Source organism: Passer domesticus, chromosome 4, assembly GCF_036417665.1.
Source record: "Passer domesticus isolate bPasDom1 chromosome 4, bPasDom1.hap1, whole genome shotgun sequence".
In the NCBI taxonomy this organism is placed as follows: Eukaryota; Metazoa; Chordata; class Aves; order Passeriformes; family Passeridae; genus Passer; species Passer domesticus.
In genome coordinates this window covers 4,467,818-4,480,251 of record NC_087477.1, presented here as the reverse complement: position 1 = coordinate 4,480,251, position 12,434 = coordinate 4,467,818, and the positions used below count along the sequence as shown (strand labels likewise).

Genomic DNA, 12,434 nt, shown 5'->3' with positions numbered 1-12,434 from the left:
AGGGTGTGGCATGTCAGTGTGTGAGCAAACAAGGATGTGGCATGGCTCTGAGAGTGTGGCATGTCAGTGTGTGAGCAAACAGGGGTGTGGCACGGCTCTGAGAGTGTGGCACAGCAGTGTGTGGGCAAACAGGAGTGTGGCACAGCTCTGAGAGTGTGGCACGGCAGTGTGTGGGCAAACGGGCATGGCACATCTCTGAGAGTGTGGCACAGCAGTTTGTGGGCAAATGGGTGTGGCACGGCTCTGAGAGCGTGGCACGGCAGCTTGCGAGGCAGTTCATGCATGCAGGGCAAGCAGGCAGTGTAGCATCCCATGAACTCTCCCATTTCAGCCAATTCCGAAGTCCTCGGCCCTGGCAATGGCAGTAACTACTTACCATAGAGGTGGTCCTGCTGGGGGAAAAGACAGATTCCCCATTGGACTTCTGTCTCACGGATTCCTGGTTTCTCCTTGCCCTGTCCCCTCATTGGTTGGATACCCCTGGCTGTGCCCTTTCCCCTGGAGACCAAACCCCTCTGCTCTGCCCTTAGCTCCACCCTCCACCCCTTCCCCTTCTTAAGCTGCCTGCTCCACGTGGTTGTTCTCTTTTCATCTGGGTTCCTTGTAGCCACATGTGATACTCTGCTGGAATAAAACCTTGCAAAAAGAGCCTTTCAAGCCTCTATTGCTGAGCCAGCTGTGGTGAGTGTTGAGTGGGGGCTTGACTGTATTGCCTGAATGTTAATTCAACCTGCTTTTCTACAGCAGAGGTTTGTTGGGAGCAGATAGTAGGCAGCAGCACCCACCATTCTAACAACTGCATTTTTAAGGCAGGGTTGCACGTTTTCTTGCTAGTAAGTTTTACTGTGTGTTGTTTGCAGTGTTTCTGTTGGTTGGTTGGTTTTGGGATTTCTGGTAGTAATGGTTTTTATGTGATCGAAAACTGCAGTTAGTAAAAGTGTATGTAACCAGATGGAGCCCTCCAAAAAGGATCCATCTCTCCAAACCCATTCCTGTGTGGAGTGTTTGAGCTTGTCAGTTGTTTCAGGGGGTGTTGGAAGAAATCTGCCTGTGGTGTGAAGATGTGAACAATCTCCTTTCATTGGTCACTGAGCTTAGAGAGGAAGTTGAAAGACTAAGGGAGTATCAGGAAAAGGGAAAGGGAAATAGATTGGTGGAGTTCGGCCCTTCCATCCTTAAGGGAGGCCCACCAAAGACCAAAGGACTCCTATGCCTCCCACTGTATAGAAGAATGCTTGGTAGATGAAGGGGAGTGGAAATGGGTCCCTGCTCGGGGAAGTATTAATAAAAACTCCTCCTGATCCCCATCCGTTAGTCAGGTGCCACTTCAGAACATGTATGAACCCCTGGATCTAGAGAGTCAGACTTAAAAGAAAATTATCTGCCTCCCAATTATGATTCATCTGTGAGAAGGATCACCACTTTTAATATCAAAAAGAGAAGAAGAGTAGTCGTAGTGGGTGACTCCCTCCTGATGAGAGCAGAGGGCCCCATATATCGACCAGACCCACCCCACAGAGAGGTCTGCTGCCTCCCTGGGGCCCGGGTACAGGATATCACTGAGAGACTGCCTGGGCTGATTCAGCCCTCTGATTATTACCATTGTTGACACTCCAGGCTGGCAGTGATGAGATTGAAAAGAGGAGTGTCAGGACAATTAAAAGGGACTTTAGGGCACTGGAACAAGTGGTTGATAGGACAGGGGCACAGGCAGTCTTTTCCTCAGTCCCTTTGGTGGCTAAGAAGAACAGTGAAAGGAATAGGAGAGCTCAAATTATTAACAAGTGGCTTAAGGGTCGGTGTTACCAACAGAATTTTGGATTCTTTAATCATGCGGCAACTTTTATGGCAGCTGGTCTGCTTGGAGCAGATAGGCTCCATCCTTCTGTTAAGGGCAGAAGAATTTTAGCTCGTGAACTGGCAGAACTTGTTGAGAGAGCTTTAAAATAGGATTGAAGGGGGAAGGGGATGCTGTTGGGCTGTCTGGAAGCAGGCCCAAGGGTGGTAAGCCTCAGTTAGGGGTGAAATCAGCAGCCCAGCTGAGGTGCATGGATACCAGTGCATGCAGCATGGGTAACAAACAGGAAGAGCTGGAGGCCATGGTCCAACAGCAGAGCTATGATGTAATTGCCATCACAAAAACAAGGTGGGATGACTCACATGGCTGGAGTGCTGCACTGGATGGCTACAAGCTCTTTAGGAGAGATGGGAAAGGGAGAAGAGGTGGAGGGGTGCCCCTTTATGTTAGGGAGGCTTTGGACACCACAGGTATTGAAACTAATGATGATGAAGATGAATGCCTTTGGGTGAGAATTAGAGGGAAGACCAACAAGGCTGACATCCTACTGGGAGTCTGTTATCGTCCACCCTGCCAAGAAGAAGTGGTGGACAACTCATTCTTTAAGCAGCTAGAGAATGTTTCAGGCTCATCAGCCCTTGTTGTTGTAGGTGACTTTAACATCTGCTGGGAACTCAATACAGTAGAAAAAAAGGCAGTCCAGGAAATTTTTAGAGTGTGTGGAGGACAACCTTTTGTCACAGCTGGTGGGTGGGCCCATCAGGGGAGGGACTGTGTTAGATCTTTTTGTTTTCCAATAGAGATGGGCTGGTGGGAGATGTGGTGGTTAAATGCCGCTTGGGGCAGAGTGATCATGAAATTATAAAATTCTTGATATTTGGTGAAATGAGAAGGAATGTCAGTAAGACTCTTACACTGGACTTCCGGAGACTTTGGCTTCTCAGGAGACTTATTCAGAAAGTTCCTTGGGAAGCAGCCCTTAAAAACAAAGGAGTTCGGGCAAGGTGGGCATGCTTCAAAACAGAAATCTTGAGGGCACAGGAACCAACTGAAAGTTTCTCTTCATGGCAAACAGACCATGGTTGAACAGGATACAATTTAATAACAATCACACTCTTCCCTGAGCTATATGCAACGTCCCAGCAGTGTCTGATGAGTCCACCATCCACAAGTGATTTCCATACTAGAATTAATTTCAGAAAAACGTGTTTCTGTGATAGATATAAACACAATTAGGTTCTTGTATCAGGATGCTCCCACCAGGCCCCCGGGTGCAGAGCCTGGCTCTGTGTTCTCCATCACCTCCTCACTGGCACTGCTCTGGGCTGGGATGAGGAGCCCCTCAGCCTTCCCTGCTCTGGGCTGGACAAGCCCAGCTCCCTCAGCCTCTGCTCACAGCCCAAGGCTTCCAGCCCCACCTTGGAGGCCCTTCCCTAACCCTGCTCCAGCTGCCAGACATCTTTCCTGCCCTGGGCAACCCAAATCAGGCCACAGTGACCTGGATCATCCATGTCCTTGATGTCCTGGTCACACTGCTCTGGCCCCTTGTCCCCATGTCAGGCTCTGGGGTAGATCCTGTGCAACATCCTTTGCTGGAGGCTGTGGCTCCAGGTGGAGTGGGGGGATACCGGGGGACAGGGACCCTGCTGGGCATGAACAGCATTGGACTTGTTGGGAGAAACTGTGAGGGGGAGCTGGGGTGGAGTGAGCAACCCAGTGACCTCACACAGCCCTCCTGGGATGTCACACAGCCCCGCTGGGATGTCACAGCGCATTCTTAGATGTCACACAGGTGGTCTTTGATGTCACAGCTGACTCTGTGATGTCATAGTCTTCTCTGTGATGTCAGACCTCTGCCCTGTGATGTCACAGCTAGTTCTGTGACGTCACGGAGGCAGTCTATGATGTCATAGTTCTTGATAACCTCACCTAAGGCACTCTGTGATGCCATAGCCCATTCTGTCACCTCATGTTACCAGATGATCAATTGCCTACAGCAGGTGAGCTCACACCTGGAGCTTGTTCTCCAAAACCCCAGGCCTATGGAAACCACACAATGCCCATTGTGTGAGGAGGGGAACTGGAAGTTCACCAGCCTCAGTGTCCTGCCAGCTCAGCCAGGCCCACTGGAACATTGGGGTCCACAACCACCAGGGACCATCAGAGAGACCCCCAGGACAGAAGAACACATGGGTAAAGGGGAGGAGAAGTATGTTAATGATTTTGGGGAAATTATTATCGTATGTGTGTTTAGTCCAGGGCAATCAATGAATATGTGTGCAAAATACAGAATATAAACAGAAACTTTCCTGTACTCAGCATGCACAGCTTTGGGAGAAGCTATGCTCTGTGCATCTGGCTGAATAAAGAATGCTGCTTCTTAGTGCTACAGTGGTGTTAAGGAGTCTTCTGTTTTACCAAATTGTTGGCAACACTCCTACTGCCAAGGGGAGCTCTGTCTCCTGCTGTTCACAAACAGAGAAGGGCTGGTGGCAGATGTGGGGTTGGAGGCTGCCTGGGGCACCGTGACCATGAAATAATCGAGTTTTCAATGTTCTGTGAAAGAAGGAGGGACAGCAACAAAACTTCTGCACTGGAATTAGGAAGGGCAGACTTTGTCCTCTTTAGGATGCTGATTTGGGGAGTACGGAATCAGGTACTGATTTTTTAAGAGAAACAACCCTTAAAACAAAGGGGTCCAGGAAGGAGAGAGACATTTCAAGAAAATAATCTTAAAGGAGTAGGAGCAGCCTGTCCCAGTGTGGCAAAAGTTGAGTTAGTGAGGAAAATGACTGGCCTGGCTACCCATGGAGCTTTTATGGCAACTCAAAGCAAAAAATTACTTAAAACTCAGGAAGTGTCCAAAGATGATGTTAGGTTACAGAAAAAGAAAAGTGGAGAGGTGATGACTCAGTTAGAACTTCATGTGGTCGCTTTTCTATTAAAAAAAAAAACAACAGTTTTTGTAAAAAAACTAAATGGCAAAAGGAGGGATAAGGAGAACCTCTACGTTTTATTGGACGCAGTAGAGAATAAAATAACTAAAGATAAGGAAAAAAACTGAGGTCCTTAACATCTTGTTTATCTCAGTTTTCAATATTAGGACAGATTGTCCTCAGGACAAGTGTTCTCCTGAGTTGGTGGATGAGCACAGGGAGCAGAACAGGCCCCTGGAATCCAGGAGGAAGCAGCTGGGGACCTGCTCAGCCACTCAGGTGCTCACATGTGTATGGGTTCAGATAGGATCGACCCTAGGGCAATGAGGAAGCTGGTGGATGATCTCCCCAAGCTGCTCTCCATCATTTACCATCAGTCCTGGCTCAGCAGGGAGGTCCCAGAGGAGTGGAGGTGCCAATGTGAGCCCATCCCCAAGAAGGGCTGGAAAGAGGATCTGGGGAACTCCAGACCTGTCAGCCTGACCTTGCTGCCTGGCAAGGTTATGGAACAGATCACCTTGAGATCCACCACAGGGCACTCACAGGATGGCCAAGGGATCAGAGCCAGCCAGCATGGATTTCAATATCTGCACCAATGATCTGCATGCGGGGACTGAGTCCAGCATCAGCAAATTTGCAGATGACACCAAGCTGGGTGCGAGTGTGGATGTGATGGAGGGTAGGAGGCCTCTGCAAAGGGACCTGGACAGGCTGGATCCAGGGCCCAAATCCAACAAGGTGAGCTTTAACAAGACTAAGTGCCGGGTCCTGCACTTTGGCCACAACAACCCCTGCAGCGCTACAGGCTGGGGACAGAGTGGCTGGACAGCAGCCAGGCAGAAAGGGACCTGGGGGCACTGATGGACAGCAGGCTGGACATGAGCCAGCAGTGTGCCCAGGTGGCCAAGAAGGCCAATGGCTCCTGGCCTGGATCAGGAATGGTGTGGCCAGCAGGACCAGGGCAGTGATTCTTCCCCAGTTCTCAGCAATGGTGAGTCCACACCTTGAGTGCTGTGTCCAGTTCTGGGCCCCCCAATTTGGGAAGGACATGGAGGGGCTGGAAAATGTCCAGAAAATGGCAACCAGGCTGGAGAGGGGTCTCCAGAACGAGTCCTGTGAGGAGTGGCTGAGGGAGCAGGGGTTGTTTATCCTGGAGAAGAGGAGGCTCAGAGAGACAAGGCGGTGTCAGGGCACAGGCTGGACTTGATGATCTCCAAGGCCTTTTCCAACCTTGCTGATTCTGGGATTCTCTGAAACCACCCTTGGAGCAGTTGCAGGATGAGCCCTGGGCCTCCTCTTCAGAAGCTCCAGCAGCCCAGGTGCCTCAGCTTCTCCTGGCAGCCCCAAAGCCCATTCTGTCAGTCCTGCAGAGCCTCTGCAGCTCCTCCTCATTGCCCAGAACAGGGAGCCCCACAGGCAGACACTGCAGCCCAGATGTGCCCCCCTGGCCTGTGGTGCCTCTGGCAAGGGAGCAGCACCAGGCACTGCAGGAGCCTGCAGACAATTCCTGCAGCACTTGGAGGATGATCCTGCTACCCAAGGGACGTTCCTGTGGTGCCAAGTCAGGAACTGCAATGGGGAGTGGGGCCAGAGAGGAAAGGGCAAACAGGAATGGGCTTTTTGCAGGGGAGGGGACAGGGCTGGGCAATAGGAAGAAATCTGGATCATGGATGGGTAAAGAAAGCAAAGGTGAAACCAAGGAAATGCTGAGGGCAGTTTGGGGCTGGCTGCCAGGCAGCCCTGGCTCTGAGCAACAGGGTCTGCAGTGGGACAGGAAACTCCCAGCTGATGGGAACAAACTGTCTGACTGACTGCAGAGGCCAGGACAAAGCTGAGTGGTTTCCCTGGTGTCCCCCAGCCCTTGCTGGCCCCAGGGGCTGATGGCATTTGTGCTGCCTCAGGTTCATGTCCCCACAGCAGCAGCATGGGGGTGCTCCTGCCTGCTCTGTGCAATGCAAACAGGGGCTCCTGAGCCAGTGCTGCCGTGGCTGTGCCTGCAAGGATGGGGCACCTCTGTGAGCTGGGGGAGAGGCCAGGGCTGCAGAGGGGGGATGTTGTTGGCAGCTCCATGAGGATGCTCTGGGACGCTGCCCTGGGCTGTGCAGTGCACTGGGGATGGATCAGCCCCTGCTCTGCTGCTCCTTCCCGTCTCCCCCAGGGCCCTTGCAGAGCCCCAGCCATGCTGTTTGCCCCCAGCCTGCCCACAGCCACCCTGGGGCTGCTCAGCCTGGGGCTTTTCTGTGCTGAGCATTGGCCTGGCCGTGTTCTTGAGAGAGCCTGGGCAAGGAGCCTGGAGCCCCCAGGGCCTGGCCTGAGGCGTCAGTGCTGCCCCAGCAGTGCCCATGGCCTGTCCCTGCTGCAGCCCCGGCACTGCCACCCCCAGGACTGTGCCCGGCCCCGAGAGCACTCAGGCCCTGCAGCAACACCAGGGCCACCAGGGCAGCGGGGCAGGGCCATGGCAGCAGCACTGGCAACACCAAGTGCTGCTGCTGCTGCTGGGCACAGCTGCTGGGCCAGCACTGATCTGCCCCAGCTCTGCACACAGACATTGCTGCTGCAGCTCCAGAGAAGGCAACAAAAGGGCATCTCTGCAGAAAACTCTGCTGGGAGATTCTTAATTCCTTTAAAGCCACTGAGAGCACAGCTCCTCATTGTCACAGTCAGTGGCCACAGGGAAGATGGAGAGAAACAAAGTCAGAAATGACAGAAACACTGGTCTAGCTTTAGGAAGAATATTAAAAAAAAAAAAAAAAGACAGGGAAATCAAAGAACCAAACCAACAGAACTATCAAAGATTAGTTTTGTTACAAGTGATTTGCAGAAATTGGCCATCAGTTTAATGCTTCCTAAGATGTCCAGTCATCAGTCTCCACACTGCGGCCTTGAGCTCCTGGTTCCTCAGGCTGTAGATGAGGGGATTCAGGGCTGGAGGCAACAACGAGTACAGAACTGACACTGCCAGATCCAGGGATGGGGCGGAAATGGAGGAGGGTTTCAGGCAGGGAAATACTGCACTGCTGAGAAATGCATTTCTCCTGCATTTTTCCTTTTCATTTTCTTTCAGTCATCTCCTGAGAGGTCCAGTTTGTTCTGGGGCTTTTCATGAACTGATTGTACACTTGATTTAGATGGACACTGTAGAATTGATTTCAGATGTAGAAGAATCTGAACTGAACACAGAAACAAACTCCTTCTGTCAGCCCATTTTCATCTTCTAGATCACTTTCAAGATGTCCTTGGGGGTGTTGGAATGATGATCACACAGCTCTCCACTTCTGGCTGCAGGCTCTGGAGATTGTTTCTCTGCATTCAGTCAGGCTTGCATTCCCTAAGAGTTCTTGGTAGCCTGTCATGTTTGCTTAGGGTAGAACAGTAACAATGAAAACATTACCAATGACACAACTGCCCAGCCCACAAGGAAAAGAAAAGAACAAGCTGCAAAATTCTTCAAATATTTGTCCTGCTTTGCTGCAAGTGTTGTGCTGCACACACAGTGTGGAAAGCTGCAGTTGGTGGCACACCTTGTGACAGAAGCTGCACCTCGTTCTCCAGGCAAGGTTCTTGGAAAAAGCATAGAGGACTGAGGAGAAGATTCTGGAAAAACTGAAAGAGCTTTTAAGAAATTAAATGAAAATTGAAACAATTCAAGACGTTTTTCTCTATTTATTTTATGCTCCCCTTTTCCATCTTGCACTAGTTGTCCATCCAATTAATTCCAAAGAGATCTCACTGCTAAGATCCATGAGTTGGCAAGTTTTAGACATTTTAAGATACCATGACCTACACACACTTTGGCTTCCCCTGTTTTTCTTGGAAATCAATGCTGGAGAGGTAAGTGCAGTGCTTGGGTCAGGTACAAATTCTGCATTCAGGGAATGCGCTCTGAGAGTGTTTGACCCTCAGCAGGGACAATGCACAGCAGGGACCGAGGGGAATCCTGAGCCACTGTGCAGGAGTCCAGACTCTGGCTCTTGGCTGAACTCGGCAAAGTTCCCGTGTTTGGACAGGCTCAGGGGCTGCCCTCGGGGAACGTGGGGCTCGGGGCGGGGGCGAGCGGGCAACGGACAAACGGACACGGGGACAAACAGCCCCGGAGCTTCAGTTGCAGCAGCGGCAGCAGCGGCGGCAGCTGCAGCGGCAGCGACAGAAGCAACAGAAGATTCCCTTCTCCTCTCCCTCTCCCGCTGTCCCGCTCCTCTCCCGCTCTCCCTTTCCCGGTCTCCTCTCCTCTCCCCGCCTCCCTCTCCCCGTGCCGGGCTGGGCCATGTCCCCGGCCCGCCCCCGGCCCCGGGCGGGGCTGCCCCGTGCCCGCCCCCGCCCGTCCCGCCGCCGCCTGGCCTCAGCCCGGCTCTGGCCGTGCTGGCGCTGGCGCTGCTGGGCGGGCGTCAATGCCTGGGGCTGGGGCGGCATCGCCGGCTTTTGGCTCCGCCTGGCCCGAGCCCGGCCCCGGCCCCGAGCCCGGCCCCGAGCCCGCCCCCGAGCCCGAGCCCGAGCCCGGCCCCGGCCCCGGCGCCGGCTCCTCCCGGGCCCCGCGGAGGACACAGGCGGCGCGGCCGCTGCCGCCGCCTCCGCTGCGGTTGCTCGGCCCCAGCTCCGCCGCTCGGCAGCGCGGCCCCCGGCCCCGAGCCTCCCGTGTCGCGTTCCAAAGAGCGAACGCCGGGGGATGGCCGGGCCGGGGCGGGTGAGGGGCGCTCGGGGGCCGTTGCTGGCCCCGGGCCGAGCGCTGACAGCCGCGTCCCGCCCGCAGGGAAGGCGCAGCAGCGCCTGAAGGAGCGGTACCGCCTGGGCTCGCTGCTGGGGCGCGGCGGATTCGGCAGCGTCTTCGCAGCAACGCGGCTCTCGGACGGCGCCCCGGTGAGCGGCGGGGCCGGCGGCGGGCGGAGGAGGAGGGGGCGGAGGAGGAGGAGCAGGGAGGAGGAGGCGGGCGGAGGATGGGGCTGGGCAGGGTGGACAGCGAGATGAGCCCACTTCTGCACTTGGCTTGCAGGTGGCCATCAAAAGGGTGCCACGGAACCGCATCCATCACTGGGGTGAGCTGGTGAGTGAGCGAGGTGCCGTGCTGGGCAGGGATGAGCCGAGGCCCGGCAGGGTGGAAGCCACCGGGACGCCTCGAGGGAGAGCGGGCGTGGGGCCAGCGCAGGGCGCAGAGCATCCCGGGCTGGCTGAGGGGTTGCCCAGCCCTGGCACAGCATCAGCCCCCACTGACGGCATTGTGCTCCTCCTGCAGCCCGACGGCACCAGCGCATCCCTGGAGATTGTCCTGCTGGCAAAGGTGTCCAATGGCTTCCCTGGTGTGGTCCAGCTGCTGGAGTGGGTTGAGCTCCCCAACGACATTGTGATGGTGCTGGAGCGCCTGGAGCACTCTCAGGACCTGCAGCATTTCATTCGGGCACGGGGGTTCCTGTCCGAGGAGGTGGCGCTGCAGCTGTTCCACCAGGTGCTGGAGGCTGTCTGGCACGGCACCAGCTGCAGGGTCCTGCACAGAGACATCAAACCAGGGAACATCCTGGTTGACCTGGCCACCGGGCAAGCCAAATTGATTGATTTTGGCTGTGGCACCTACCTGCAAGAGACAGCCTACATTCATTTTGCAGGTGAGCCCACGCAGGGGTGTGATCCCGGTTCTGGTATCTGATGGCCCAGCATCTCATGGCCCAAGCTGGGTGTGGCAGCAGAGATTCTCCCTTTTGCTGCCCTTCATGGCACGGAGTCTTTAGCCGAGTTGGGTTTGAGAAGGGCTGGGTGGGGAGCCATCTTCCAGCCCTGCTGGCAGCCTTTGCCCACCACTCTTCCCAGGGCTGGGGCTGGGGCAGCCAGCCGAACAGAAGCAGCCATGGGTGGGGGTAGCAGAGATGGGGGGGCCTGGAACCTGTGTCCCAGCCAGTTTGGTGTGCAGGCGAGAAAGGGCTTGGGCTGCTCCACTCACCTGGTTTCTTCTGGGTTCATAATGTATTTTGGGGCAATGCAGGCAGGGAGGATGAAGGCATGGTTTTCCCTCAGCACTAAGTGTGTTTCTGTCATGGTTGGTCTTTCCAGGGCTTCTGCTGCCCTCTTCCAACACCAGTGGCTTCTTTTCCAACCGCAAGTGTTGGAAAGAGGGGCAGTGGGTCACCCTGTGTGCCAGTGGGGCAGTCCCTGCATGCCCAGGGATGCTGGGGCCAGGCTCTGGGAGCAGCAGCAGCCCCCTGATGAACTCCATCTGTATTCCATAGGAACACCATCATACAGCCCCCCAGAATGGACCCGCTTTGGCTGGTACCATGGCGAGCCAGCTACCATCTGGTCCCTGGGCATCATGCTGCACCAGATGGTCTGCGGGGAGCACCCTTTCAGGAGGGACCAGAACATCAGCTGGGACCATCAGCTCTCGCTGCCACAACGGCTCTCTCCAGGTGGATCCTCATCTCTGGGCACGGGGGGAATGCCAGTGCTGGGAGACAGCAGCGGGCTCAGGAGCATCCCGCTCTGGCAGCTGCTGAGGAGGTGGCACATGTCCGGCTCTCCTGCTCTCCTCCAAAACAGGGAACTGATGGGAAAGTTTAGGCCCAGCTCTGAGCACATCCATCATGGCCTGGTCAGGGAATAGTGGGGCAAAGCCAACAGGAGCCTTCTCCAACTGACCGGCGGTTTCTGGTTTCTCTGCCCAGAGTGCCAAGATCTGATCAGGCGGTGTTTATCCATGCTGGACTTGGAAAGGCCCTCATTAGAAGAGGTGTTCTGTCATCCTTGGATGCAGGATATACATCTGCCCTAGAAGAAGGGAGAGAGCCACAGGCACACTGTGCTGCAGGGCCCCGGTAAGTTACAGCTCCACACCTGCCTTGGCCATCAGAAGCAAAGGAACCCAGCCTGTGTCACTGCACCAGGGTCATGGGATGGGAACACGCAGCCCTTGTGCTGGAGCTGAGCTGCTCTGCCCAGCCCTGGTGGCTGCCATCCAAGCAGGTTTTGCTTGTCCTGGTTCCCTGACAGCTGGGGCCCTGGGCAGAGCTCTGACAGCCTGGTCTGAGCCCAGGGAAGGAGAAAGAGCCTCCAGAGAAGCTGTACCGGGTGGGGCTGCTGCTGCTGGGGACAGTGCGGATGACATCAGGGATGACAGCCTCTTCCTGGCCACTGGTAAGCTGAAGATGATGGACTTCAATTCTGGCACCTTCTTCAAAGCCTGGCTCCACAGTGAATTTACAGATGAGTCCACATGCAGGGGGATGCTCCCAGATTTGGGCATTGCACAGCCTGGCCAAGAACCAAAGGTTCCCCCCTTTGCTGGGGTGGATGCAGCTGATTGTTCAGTCGGCTGCCCAGCTGCTTTTGGCAGGGCTGGGGGAATGGGCTGGGGTGGGTACAAAATGGGAGTGGACTCCCGGCCCTGCCAACAGCCCCCAGCACCCACCATGCCCCGGGCTGGGGCTGGGGCTGGGGCAGCCAGCCCGACACAAACAAACCCCCATGGTGGGAGCAGAGGTGGGACTCCAGAACCTGTGCAGGGGCTGCTTTGCTGTGCAGGCAAGGAAGGGCTTGGGCTGCTCCACTGCCTTTGTTTGCTTTGGGATCATGGTTATTGTGGGGGGCAGTGCAGGGGAAAGGGAGAAAGCCTGGGCTTCCTCACCCATGGCTGTTTTTTTCCCTGGCATGCAGGGGTTGGTGCTTCCTCAAGCCCCTGACAGACATAAGATCTTTTACCTCTTTTCTTGTTTCCCCTT

General features: G+C 55.1%; 1 protein-coding gene across 1 annotated transcript; it reads left to right on the top strand.

The window, feature by feature from the left end:
* Positions 1-5,280: 5,280 nt before the first annotated feature.
* On the top strand, positions 5,281-12,052 carry LOC135299821 (serine/threonine-protein kinase pim-1-like). The gene is made up of 7 exons (XM_064419245.1): positions 5,281-5,413; positions 9,326-9,588; positions 9,680-9,772; positions 9,962-10,328; positions 10,947-11,126; positions 11,382-11,531; positions 11,707-12,052. Exons 1-6 carry the CDS (start codon positions 5,281-5,283, stop codon positions 11,486-11,488), a joined length of 1,143 nt encoding a protein of 380 aa, XP_064275315.1. The 3' UTR covers positions 11,489-11,531; positions 11,707-12,052.
* Positions 12,053-12,434: the final 382 nt, after the last annotated feature.

Bases quoted from the DNA above. Each gene is read 5' to 3' on its own strand.
- LOC135299821 (XM_064419245.1), top strand. From the start codon at position 5,281: ATGGCCAAGGGATCAGAGCCAGCCAGCATGGATTTCAATATCTGCACC. The intron at 5,414-9,325 runs GTAGGAGGCCTC...GCTCGGCCCCAG, and splicing joins GAGTGTGGATGTGATGGAGG to CTCCGCCGCTCGGCAGCGCG. The intron at 11,127-11,381 runs GTGGATCCTCAT...TTCTCTGCCCAG, and splicing joins GCCACAACGGCTCTCTCCAG to AGTGCCAAGATCTGATCAGG.